General features: G+C 55.9%; 1 protein-coding gene across 1 annotated transcript in view; it reads right to left on the bottom strand.

Moving 5' to 3' along the window:
• LOC132393711 (FERM and PDZ domain-containing protein 1-like) overlaps nucleotides 1-13,513 on the bottom strand; it is a 141,913-nt gene that overhangs the window by 55,519 nt on the left and 72,881 nt on the right. The window contains exon 7 of the mRNA XM_059969117.1: nucleotides 262-387. Coding sequence (XP_059825100.1) covers nucleotides 262-387 — 126 coding nt within the window. The remainder of the gene's footprint in view (nucleotides 1-261; nucleotides 388-13,513) is intronic.

The raw sequence follows: 13,513 nt of genomic DNA, 5'->3' as shown, positions 1-13,513 counted from the left end.
TGCTTATTTATTAATTGTTAATTCTTTTTGCTTTTGCACAATTAATTTAGGGTTTCTTTGCACATCAATTGCTTGTTCATCCTGTTGGGTGCAGTCCTTTGTTGATTCTATTGTGTTTCTTGTATTTACTGTGATTTCCTGCAAGAAAATGAATCTCAGGGCTGTTTATGGTGACATATATGTACTTTGACCTTTGAACCCAGGGTTTTTATCCCTCACTTTACAAGGTGAGCTGATCCAAAGGCCCGATTTTTCCCATACCTGTTCAATGAGCTCATCGTCGTGTAAAAGGTAAACTTTAGTAACACTGTACCGCTCCTTCAAAGCTAGTGCAAAGTATTCAATGCAGCAGATTGACAACTTTGATTTCAAGGTCAGGATGATATCCTGTGAAGAAGAGAAGAATGGGGGTTAAAATTGCACCTCAATATTTTTCTGAATTCAAGACACTATGTAGGAGAAATGCAACCATATAACCACAGCCTCTCATAGAAAATAATTATATAGGCACTTTGGAAAAATGAAAAAGCAGTCCTTAATTTAGAGAACCTCAGAATGGGTTCCTGGGCTCCCCCATTCCAGCACCCACTGACTCAAACCTCCACTCTTCCAACTAACCTATTCCTTACCTGTCCCGTCACCCTCACTCATTGCAATTCCCACCATCCCTGCCTACATTGCCCACCCTCCCTGCCTACACTTCCCACCGTCACTTCCTACACTTCCCACCGTCCCTTCCTACACTTCCCACCGTCCCTTCCTACACTTCCCACCGTCACTTCCTACACTTCCCACCGTCCCTTCCTACACTTCCCACCGTCACTTCCTAAACTTCCCACTGTCCCTTCCTACACTCCCCACCGTCCCTGCCTAAACTTCCCACCGTCCCTTCCTACACTTCCCACCGTCCCTTCCTACACTTCCCACCGTCCCTTCCTAAACTTCCCACCGTCCCTTCCTACACTTCCCACCGTCCCTTCCTAAACTTCCCACCATCCCTTCCTAAACTTCCCACCGTCCCTTCCTAAACTTCCCACCGTCCCTTCCTACACTTCCCACCGTCCCTTCCTACACTTCCCACCGTCCCTTCCTACACTTCCCACCGTCCCTTCCTACACTCCCCACCGTCCCTTCCTACACTTCCCACCGTCCCTTCCTAAACTTCCCACCGTCCCTTCCTAAACTTCCCACCGTCCCTTCCTACACTTCCCACTGTCCCTTCCTACACTCCCCACAGTCCCTTCCTACACTTCCCACTGTCCCTTCCTACACTTCCCACTGTCCCTTCCTACACTCCCCACCGTCCCTTCCTACACTTCCCACCGTCCCTTCCTACACTTCCCACCGTTCCTTCCTACACTTCCCACCGTCCCTTCCTACACTTCCCACAGTCCCTTCCTACACTTCCCACCGTCCCTTCCTACACTTCCCACCGTCCCTGCCTACACTTCCCACCGTCCCTTCCTAAACTTCCCACCGTCCCTTCCTACACTTCCCACCGTCCCTTCCTAAACTTCCCACCGTCCCTTCCTAAACTTCCCACTGTCCCTTCCTAAACTTCCCACTGTCCCTTCCTACACTTCCCACCGTCCCTTCCTAAACTTCCCACCGTCCCTTCCTACACTTCCCACCGTCCCTTCCTAAACTTCCCACCGTCCCTTCCTAAACTTCCCACTGTCCCTTCCTAAACTTCCCACTGTCCCTTCCTACACTTCCCACCGTCCCTTCCTAAACTTCCCACCGTCCCTTCCTACACTTCCCACTGTCCCTTCCTACACTTCCCACCGTCCCTTCCTACACTTCCCACTGTCCCTTCCTACACTTCCCACTGTCCCTTCCTACACTTCCCACCGTCCCTTCCTAAACTTCCCACCGTCCCTGCCTACACTTCCCACCGTCCCTGCCTACACTTCCCACCGTCCCTTCCTACACTCCCCACTGTCCCTGCCGACACTTCCCACCGTCCCTGCCTACACTTCCCACCGTCCCTTCCTACACTTCCCACCATCCCTTCCTACACTTCCCACCGTCCCTTCCTACAGTTCCCACCGTCCCTTCCTACACTTCCCACCGTCCCTTCCTACACTTCCCACCGTCCCTTCCTACACTTCCCACCGTCCCTTCCTAAACTTCCCACCGTCCCTTCCTAAACTTCCCACCGTCCCTTCCTACACTTCCCACCGTCCCTTCCTAAACTTCCCACCGTCCCTTCCTAAACTTCCCACCGTCCCTTCCTACACTTCCCACCGTCCCTTCCTACACTCCCCACCGTCCCTTCCTACACTTCCCACCGTCCCTTCCTACACTTCCCACCGTCCCTTCCTAAACTTCCCACCGTCCCTTCCTAAACTTCCCACCGTCCCTTCCTAAACTTCCCACCGTCCCTTCCTAAACTTCCCACCGTCCCTTCCTAAACTTCCCACCGTCCCTTCCTACACTTCCCACCGTCCCTTCCTACACTTCCCACCGTCCCTGCCTACACTCTCCACCGTCCCTTCCTACACTCCCCACCGTCCCTTCCTAAACTTCCCACCGTCCCTTCCTAAACTTCCCACTGTCCCTTCCTACACTTCCCACCGTCCCTTCCTAAACTTCCCACCGTCCCTTCCTACACTCCCCACCGTCCCTGCCTACACTTCCCACCGTCCCTGCCTACAGTTCCCAACGTCCCTTCCTAAACTTCCCACCGTCCCTTCCTACACTCCCCACCGTCCCTGCCTACACTTCCCACCGTCCCTGCCTACACTTCCCACCGTCCCTTCCTAAACTTCCCACCGTCCCTGCCTACACTTCCCACCGTCCCTTCCTACACTCCCCACCGTCCCTTCCTACACTTCCCACCGTCCCTTCCTACACTTCCCACCGTCCCTTCCTACACTTCCCACTGTCCCTTCCTACACTTCCCACCGTCCCTTCCTACACTTCCCACCGTCCCTTCCTACACTTCCCACCGTCCCTGCCTACACTTCCCACTGTCCCTGCCTACACTTCCCACCGTCCCTTCCTACACTTCCCACTGTCCCTTCCTACACTTCCCACCGTCCCTTCCTACACTCCCCACCGTCCCTGCCTACACTTCCCACCGTCCCTTCCTACACTTCCCACCGTCCCTTCCTACACTTCCCACCGTCCCTGCCTACACTTCCCACTGTCCCTGCCTACACTTCCCACCGTCCCTTCCTACACTTCCCACTGTCCCTTCCTACACTTCCCACCGTCCCTTCCTACACTCCCCACCGTCCCTGCCTACACTTCCCACCGTCCCTTCCTACACTTCCCACCGTCCCTTCCTACACTTCCCACCGTCCCTTCCTACACTTCCCAGCGTCCCTTCCTACACTTCCCACTGTCCCTTCCTAAACTTCCCACTGTCCCTTCCTACACTTCCCACCGTCCCTTCCTACACTTCCCACCGTCCCTTCCTACACTTCCCACCGTCCCTTCCTACACTTCCCACCGTCCCTTCCTACACTTCCCACCGTCCCTTCCTACACTTCCCACCGTCCCTGCCTACACTTCCCACCGTCCCTGCCTACACTTCCCACCGTCCCTTCCTAAACTTCCCACCGTCCCTTCCTAAACTTCCCACCGTCCCTTCCTACACTTCCCACCGTCCCTTCCTAAACTTCCCACCGTCCCTTCCTACACTTCCCACCGTCCCTTCCTACACTCCCCACCGTCCCTGCCTACACTTCCCACCGTCCCTGCCTACACTTCCCAGCGTCCCTTCCTAAACTTCCCACCGTCCCTGCCTACACTTCCCACCGTCCCTTCCTACACTCCCCACCGTCCCTTCCTAAACTTCCCACCGTCCCTGCCTACACTTCCCACCGTCCCTTCCTACACTTCCCACTGTCCCTTCCTACACTTCCCACCGTCCCTTCCTACACTCCCCACCGTCCCTTCCTACACTTCCCACTGTCCCTTCCTACACTTCCCACCGTCCCTTCCTACACTCCCCACCGTCCCTTCCTACACTTCCCACTGTCCCTTCCTACACTTCCCACCGTCCCTTCCTACACTCCCCACCGTCCCTTCCTACACTTCCCACTGTCCCTTCCTACACTTCCCACCGTCCCTGCCTACACTTCCCACCGTCCCTTCCTACACTTCCCACCGTCCCTTCCTACACTTCCCACCGTCCCTTCCTACACTTCCCACCGTCCCTTCCTACACTTCCCACCGTCCCTTCCTAAACTTCCCACCGTCCCTTCCTAAACTTCCCACCGTCCCTGCCTACACTTCCCACCGTCCCTTCCTACACTTCGCACCGTCCCTTCCTAAACTTCCCACCGTCCCTTCCTACACTTCCCACCGTCCCTTCCTAAACTTCCCACCGTCCCTGCCTACACTTCCCACTGTCCCTTCCTACACTTCCCACCATCCCTTCCTACACTTCCCACCGTCCATTCCTAAACTTCCCACTGTCCCTGCCTACACTTCCCACCGTCCCTTCCTACACTTCCCACCGTCCCTTCCTACACTTCCCACTGTCCCTTCCTAAACTTCCCACTGTCCCTTCCTACACTTCCCACCGTCCCTTCCTACACTTCCCACCGTCCCTTCCTAAACTTCCCACCGTCCCTTCCTACACTTCCCACTGTCCCTTCCTACACTCCCCACCGTCCCTTCCTAAACTTCCCACCGTCCCTTCCTACACTTCCCACTGTCCCTTCCTACACTTCCCACCGTCCCTTCCTACACTTCCCACCGTCCCTTCCTACACTTCCCACCGTCCCTTCCTACACTTCCCACCGTCCCTTCCTACACTTCCCACCGTCCCTTCCTACACTTCCCACCGTCCCTTCCTACACTTCCCACCGTCCCTTCCTACACTCCCCACTGTCCCTTCCTACACTTCCCACCGTCTCTTCCTACACTTCCCACTGTCCCTTCCTAAACTTCCCACCGTCCCTTCCTACACTCCCCACCGTCCCTTCCTACACTTACCACCGTCCCATCCTAAACTTCCCACCGTCCCTTCCTACACTTCCCACTGTCCCTTCCTACACTTCCCACCGTCCCTTCCTACACTTCCCACAGTCCCTTCCTACACTTCCCACCGTCCCTTCCTACACTTCCCACCGTCCCTGCCTACACTTCCCACCGTCCCTTCCTAAACTTCCCACCGTCCCTTCCTACACTTCCCACCGTCCCTTCCTAAACTTCCCACCGTCCCTTCCTAAACTTCCCACTGTCCCTTCCTAAACTTCCCACTGTTCCTTCCTACACTTCCCACCGTCCCTTCCTAAACTTCCCACCATCCCTTCCTACACTTCCCACCGTCCCTTCCTAAACTTCCCACCGTCCCTTCCTAAACTTCCCACTGTCCCTTCCTAAACTTCCCACTGTCCCTTCCTACACTTCCCACCGTCCCTTCCTAAACTTCCCACCGTCCCTTCCTACACTTCCCACTGTCCCTTCCTACACTTCCCACCGTCCCTTCCTATACTTCCCACTGTCCCTTCCTACACTTCCCACTGTCCCTTCCTACACTTCCCACCGTCCCTTCCTAAACTTCCCACCGTCCCTGCCTACACTTCCCACCGTCCCTGCCTACACTTCCCACCGTCCCTTCCTACACTCCCCACTGTCCCTGCCGACACTTCCCACCGTCCCTGCCTACACTTCCCACCGTCCCTTCCTACACTTCCCACCGTCCCTTCCTACACTTCCCACCGTCCCTTCCTACAGTTCCCACCGTCCCTTCCTACACTTCCCACCGTCCCTTCCTACACTTCCCACCGTCCCTTCCTACACTTCCCACCGTCCCTTCCTAAACTTCCCACCGTCCCTTCCTAAACTTCCCACCGTCCCTTCCTACACTTCCCACCGTCCCTTCCTAAACTTCCCACCGTCCCTTCCTAAACTTCCCACCGTCCCTTCCTACACTTCCCACCGTCCCTTCCTACACTCCCCACCGTCCCTTCCTACACTTCCCACCGTCCCTTCCTACACTTCCCACCGTCCCTTCCTAAACTTCCCACCGTCCCTTCCTAAACTTCCCACCGTCCCTTCCTAAACTTCCCACCGTCCCTTCCTAAACTTCCCACCGTCCCTTCCTAAACTTCCCACCGTCCCTTCCTACACTTCCCACCGTCCCTTCCTACACTTCCCACCGTCCCTGCCTACACTCTCCACCGTCCCTTCCTACACTCCCCACCGTCCCTTCCTAAACTTCCCACCGTCCCTTCCTAAACTTCCCACTGTCCCTTCCTACACTTCCCACCGTCCCTTCCTAAACTTCCCACCGTCCCTTCCTACACTCCCCACCGTCCCTGCCTACACTTCCCACCGTCCCTGCCTACAGTTCCCAACGTCCCTTCCTAAACTTCCCACCGTCCCTTCCTACACTCCCCACCGTCCCTGCCTACACTTCCCACCGTCCCTGCCTACACTTCCCACCGTCCCTTCCTAAACTTCCCACCGTCCCTGCCTACACTTCCCACCGTCCCTTCCTACACTCCCCACCGTCCCTTCCTACACTTCCCACCGTCCCTTCCTACACTTCCCACCGTCCCTTCCTACACTTCCCACTGTCCCTTCCTACACTTCCCACCGTCCCTTCCTACACTTCCCACCGTCCCTTCCTACACTTCCCACCGTCCCTGCCTACACTTCCCACTGTCCCTGCCTACACTTCCCACCGTCCCTTCCTACACTTCCCACTGTCCCTTCCTACACTTCCCACCGTCCCTTCCTACACTCCCCACCGTCCCTGCCTACACTTCCCACCGTCCCTTCCTACACTTCCCACCGTCCCTTCCTACACTTCCCACCGTCCCTGCCTACACTTCCCACTGTCCCTGCCTACACTTCCCACCGTCCCTTCCTACACTTCCCACTGTCCCTTCCTACACTTCCCACCGTCCCTTCCTACACTCCCCACCGTCCCTGCCTACACTTCCCACCGTCCCTTCCTACACTTCCCACCGTCCCTTCCTACACTTCCCACCGTCCCTTCCTACACTTCCCAGCGTCCCTTCCTACACTTCCCACTGTCCCTTCCTAAACTTCCCACTGTCCCTTCCTACACTTCCCACCGTCCCTTCCTACACTTCCCACCGTCCCTTCCTACACTTCCCACCGTCCCTTCCTACACTTCCCACCGTCCCTTCCTACACTTCCCACCGTCCCTTCCTACACTTCCCACCGTCCCTTCCTACACTTCCCACCGTCCCTTCCTACACTTCCCACCGTCCCTGCCTACACTTCCCACCGTCCCTGCCTACACTTCCCACCGTCCCTTCCTAAACTTCCCACCGTCCCTTCCTAAACTTCCCACCGTCCCTTCCTACACTTCCCACCGTCCCTTCCTAAACTTCCCACCGTCCCTTCCTACACTTCCCACCGTCCCTTCCTACACTCCCCACCGTCCCTGCCTACACTTCCCACCGTCCCTGCCTACACTTCCCAGCGTCCCTTCCTAAACTTCCCACCGTCCCTGCCTACACTTCCCACCGTCCCTTCCTACACTCCCCACCGTCCCTTCCTAAACTTCCCACCGTCCCTGCCTACACTTCCCACCGTCCCTTCCTACACTTCCCACTGTCCCTTCCTACACTTCCCACCGTCCCTTCCTACACTCCCCACCGTCCCTTCCTACACTTCCCACTGTCCCTTCCTACACTTCCCACCGTCCCTTCCTACACTCCCCACCGTCCCTTCCTACACTTCCCACTGTCCCTTCCTACACTTCCCACCGTCCCTTCCTACACTCCCCACCGTCCCTTCCTACACTTCCCACTGTCCCTTCCTACACTTCCCACCGTCCCTGCCTACACTTCCCACCGTCCCTTCCTACACTTCCCACCGTCCCTTCCTACACTTCCCACCGTCCCTTCCTACACTTCCCACCGTCCCTTCCTACACTTCCCACCGTCCCTTCCTAAACTTCCCACCGTCCCTTCCTAAACTTCCCACCGTCCCTGCCTACACTTCCCACCGTCCCTTCCTACACTTCCCACCGTCCCTTCCTAAACTTCCCACCGTCCCTTCCTACACTTCCCACCGTCCCTTCCTAAACTTCCCACCGTCCCTGCCTACACTTCCCACTGTCCCTTCCTACACTTCCCACCATCCCTTCCTACACTTCACACCGTCCATTCCTAAACTTCCCACTGTCCCTGCCTACACTTCCCACCGTCCCTTCCTACACTTCCCACCGTCCCTTCCTACACTTCCCACTGTCCCTTCCTAAACTTCCCACCGTCCCTTCCTACACTTCCCACCGTCCCTTCCTACACTTCCCACTGTCCCTTCCTAAACTTCCCACCGTCCCTTCCTACACTTCCCACTGTCCCTTCCTACACTCCCCACCGTCCCTTCCTAAACTTCCCACCGTCCCTTCCTACACTTCCCACTGTCCCTTCCTACACTTCCCACCGTCCCTTCCTACACTTCCCACCGTCCCTTCCTACACTTCCCACCGTCCCTTCCTACACTTCCCACCGTCCCTTCCTACACTTCCCACCGTCCCTTCCTACACTTCCCACCGTCCCTTCCTACACTTCCCACCGTCCCTTCCTACACTCCCCACTGTCCCTTCCTACACTTCCCACCGTCTCTTCCTACACTTCCCACCGTCCCTTCCTAAACTTCCCACCGTCCCTTCCTACACTCCCCACCGTCCCTTCCTACACTTACCACCGTCCCATCCTAAACTTCCCACCGTCCCTTCCTACACTTCCCACTGTCCCTTCCTACACTTCCCACCATCCCTTCCTACACTTCCCACCGTCCCTTCCTAAACTTCCCACCGTCCCTTCCTACACTTCCCACTGACCCTTCCTAAACTTCCCACTGTCCCTTCCTACACTTCCCACTGTCCCTTCCTACACTTCCCACTGTCCCTTCCTAAACTTCCCACCGTCCCTTCCTACACTTCCCACTGTCCCTGCCTACACTCCCCACCGTCCCTTCCTAAACTTCCCACCGTCCCTGCCTACACTTCCCACCGTCCCTTCCTACACTTCCCACCGTCCCTTCCTACACTTCCCACCGTCCCTTCCTACACTTCCCACCGTCCCTTCCTACACTTCCCACCGTCCCTTCCTACACTTCCCACCGTCCCTTCCTACACTTCCCACCGTCCCTTCCTACACTTCCCACCGTCCCTTCCTACACTTCCCACCGTCCCTTCCTACACTTCCCACCGTCCCTGCCTACACTTCCCACCGTCCCTTCCTAAACTTCCCACCGTCCCTGCCTACACTTCCCACCGTCCCTTCCTAAACTTCCCACCGTCCCTTCCTACACTTCCCACCGTCCCTTCCTACACTTCCCACCGTCCCTTCCTACACTTCCCACCGTCCCTTCCTAAACTTCCCACCGTCCCTTCCTACACTTCCCACCGTCCCTTCCTAAACTTCCCAACGTCCCTTCCTACATTTCCCACCGTCCCTTCCTACACTTCCCACCGTCCCTTCCTACACTTCCCACCGTCCCTTCCTACACTTCCCACCGTCCCTTCCTACACTTCCCACCGTCCCTTCCTACACTCCCCACAGTCCCTTCCTACACTTCCCACCGTCCCTTCCTACACTTCCCACCGTCCCTTCCTACACTTCCCACCGTCCCTTCCTACACTTCCCACCGTCCCTGCCTACACTTCCCACCGTCCCTTCCTACACTTCCCACCGTCCCTTCCTACACTTCCCACCGTCCCTGCCTACACTTCCCACCGTCCCTTCCTAAACTCCCCACTGTCCCTTCCTACACTTCCCACCGTCCCTTCCTAAACTTCCCACAGTCCCTGCCTACACTTCCCACCGTCCCTTCCTAAACTTCCCACCGTCCCTTCCTACACTTCCCACCGTCCCTTCCTACACTTCCCAACGTCCCTTCCTACACTTCCCACCGTCCCTTCCTACACTCCCCACTGTCCCTTCCTACACTTCCCACCGTCCCTTCCTAAACTTCCCACTGTCCCTGCCTACACTCCCCACTGTCCCTTCCTACACTCCCCACCGTCCCTTCCTACACTTCCCACCGTCCCTTCCTACACTTCCCACCGTCCCTTCCTACACTTCCCACCGTCCCTTCCTAAACTTCCCACCGTCCCTTCCTACACTTCCCACCGTCCCTTCCTACACTTCCCACCGTCCCTGCCTACACTTCCCACCGTCCCTTCCTACACTTCCCACCGTCCCTTCCTAAACTTCCCACTGTCCCTTCCTACACTTCCCACCGTCCCTTCCTAAACTTCCCACCGTCCCTTCCTAAACCTCCCACCGTCCCTTCCTACACTTCCCACCGTCCCTTCCTACACTTCCCACCGTCCCTTCCTACACTTCCCACCGTCCCTTCCTACACTTCCCACCGTCCCTTCCTACACTTCCCACCGTCCCTTCCTACACTTCCCACCGTCCCTTCCTACACTTCCCACCGTCCCTTCCTAAACTTCCCACCGTCCCTTCCTACAATTCCCACCGTCCCTGCCTACACTTCCCACCGTCCCTTCCTACACTTCCCACCGTCCCTTCCTACACTCCCCATTCCTCCTGCCAACACTTCCCAAAACCCTGGCATTACTCACAGCCCTTATCCTGCACTGGTATCAGTCCTCAACGTGTACCCTCTAACTACTCACTCATGCACGGTCGACTCTCTCAGCACACTGATCCTGCCGCCTACGCTGATGATACCCCTGAACTTTCTGTAATCACACCACTCCAATGTTCATCATCCCCATTGACTGCACCTCCCACTACCCCTATTCCTTGTGCTGCCTCTGAATTCTCCACTTTCCCCACCTCCTGCACCTCCCACTACCCCTATTCCTTGTGCTGCCTCTGAATTCTCCACTTTCCCCACCTCCTGCACCTCCCACTACCCCTATTCCTTGTCCTGCCTCTGAATTCTCCACTTTCCCCACCTCCTGCACCTCCCACTACCCCTATTCCTTGTCCTGCCTCTGAATTCTCCACTTTCCCCACCTCCTGCACCTCCCACTACCCCTATTCCTTGTCCTGCCTCTGAATTCTCCACTTTCCCCACCTCCTGCACCTCCCACTACCCCTATTCCTTGTCCTGCCTCTGAATTCTCCACTTTCCCCACCTCCTGTACCTCCCACTACCCCTATTCCTTGTCCTGCCTCTGAATTCTCCACTTTCCCCACCTCCTGCGCCTCCCACTACCCCTATTCCTTGTCCTGCCTCTGAATTCTCCACTTTCCCCACCTCCTGCACCTCCCACTACCCCTATTCCTTGTCCTGCCTCTGAATTCTCCACTTTCCCCACCTCCTGCACCTCCCACTCCCCCTATTCCTTGTGCTGCCTCTGAATTCTCCACTTTCCCCACCTCCTGCACCTCCCACTACCCCTATTCCTTGTCCTGCCTCTGAATTCTCCACTTTCCCCACCTACTGCACCTCCCACTACCCCTATTCCTTGTGCTGCCTCTGAATTCTCCACTTTCCCCACCTCCTGCACCTCCCACTACCCCTATTCCGTCCTGCCTCTGAATTCTCCACTTTCCCCACCTCCTGCACCTCCCACTACCCCTATTCCTTGTGCTGCCTCTGAATTCTCCACTTTCCCCACCTCCTGCACCTCCCACTACCCCTATTCCTTGTGCTGCCTCTGAATTCTCCACTTTCCCCACCTCCTGCACCTCCCACTACCCCTATTCCTTGTCCTGCCTCTGAATTCTCCACTTTCCCCACCTCCTGCACCTCCCACTACCCCTATTCCTTGTCCTGCCTCTGAATTCTCCACTTTCCCCACCTCCTGCACCTCCCACTACCCCTATTCCTTGTCCTGCCTCTGAATTCTCCACTTTCCCCACCTCCTGCACCTCCCACTACCCCTATTCCTTGTGCTGCCTCTGAATTCTCCACTTTCCCCACCTCCTGCTCCTCCCACTACCCCTATTCCTTGTGCTGCCTCTGAATTCTCCACTTTCCCCACCTCCTGCTCCTCCCACTACCCCTATTCCGTCCTGCCTCTGAATTCTCCACTTTCCCCACCTCCTGCACCTCCCACTACCCCTATTCCTTGTGCTGCCTCTGAATTCTCCACTTTCCCCACCTCCTGCATCTCCCACTACCCCTATTCCGTCCTGCCTCTGAATTCTCCACTTTCCCCACCTCCTGCTCCTCCCACTACCCCTATTCCGTCCTGCCTCTGAATTCTCCACTTTCCCCACCTCCTGCACCTCCCACTACCCCTATTCCTTGTGCTGCCTCTGAATTCTCCACTTTCCCCACCTCCTGCTCCTCCCACTACCCCTATTCCTTGTGCTGCCTCTGAATTCTCCACTTTCCCCACCTCCTGCACCTCCCACTACCCCTATTCCTTGTGCTGCCTCTGAATTCTCCACTTTCCCCACCTCCTGCACCTCCCACTACCCCTATTCCTTGTGCTGCCTCTGAATTCTCCACTTTCCCCACCTCCTGCACCTCCCACTACCCCTATTCCTTGTGCTGCCTCTGAATTCTCCACTTTCCCCACCTCCTGCACCTCCCACTACCCCTATTCCTTGTGCTGCCTCTGAATTCTCCACTTTCCCCACCTCCTGCACCTCCCACTACCCCTATTCCTTGTGCTGCCTCTGAATTCTCCACTTTCCCCACCTCCTGCACCTCCCACTACCCCTATTCCTTGTGCTGCCTCTGAATTCTCCACTTTCCCCACCTCCTGCACCTCCCACTGTCCCTCATTTAAGTTTTATGAGTGTCTGTGAAATCCACTCTGAAATGAACTTCTAAAATGCACGTTGCCTCTTCTAACAAAATTTTTAGTTAGTGCTAATGGACAGTATGTTTTGGCTATGTTTTTGTGGCTCCGTAAGCTCTAGGCACGTTAAATTCTCTAGAGTTTCCACGAGCCCCTGCACGAATTACAGGCTGTTGATGAAGTGGCAGATAGTGCTGGTGCTCCACAGCTCCAGTGACTGGGTAAGATGGAAATATCCCGACTGGTGATACGCACTTTGTTCTGATTATCATGTAGGTTTACTTGCGTGTTCCTGCTTCCACATCCCACAACTTAACTGGTTAATGCAAATGATCTCAGTGCAGCTGGGCTGTAGTTAACTCAGGGCGTGTAAGAGATAACAGGTTACATACAGAAATCAGATGAATGCTTTGCTGAGAGCTAGCGTGACTTTGATGGGGTTAAATGGCCTCATTCAGTGTAAACATAAGTAATAGATACAGGCAGGTCAATTTGGTTTTAGAATGGCTAAGCTAACCCCTGAGATTAATGCAGAGATCCAAAATGGGAAGGTGAGAGTGGGGTGAAAATTGACAGTCCTTTTGAGTGCAAGAAGCAAGATTAATGTAGGTGTTGAGTTAGAGGAGTAGGCTTGAATGGGACTGAAACAAAGATGGTTCCATACGTGTGACCAAAAGACAGACATTGCTTGGGCCCTTGTGACTGCCCTATCCTGTGATCCAAAGACCATGAGTGGAATTGGAGGAGATCATTCATTGGTAGAACAGGCTCAGCCAGAGTGTGTTGGTGGAGGGAACTGGTTGGTGTCTGTTCAAGGAAGAAGCAAAGGGCATT

The sequence above is a fragment of the Hypanus sabinus genome, chromosome 5, assembly GCF_030144855.1.
Source record: "Hypanus sabinus isolate sHypSab1 chromosome 5, sHypSab1.hap1, whole genome shotgun sequence".
In the NCBI taxonomy this organism is placed as follows: Eukaryota; Metazoa; Chordata; class Chondrichthyes; order Myliobatiformes; family Dasyatidae; genus Hypanus; species Hypanus sabinus.
Note: the sequence above shows the minus strand (reverse complement) of the source record. Positions and strands in the feature narration are given on the sequence as shown.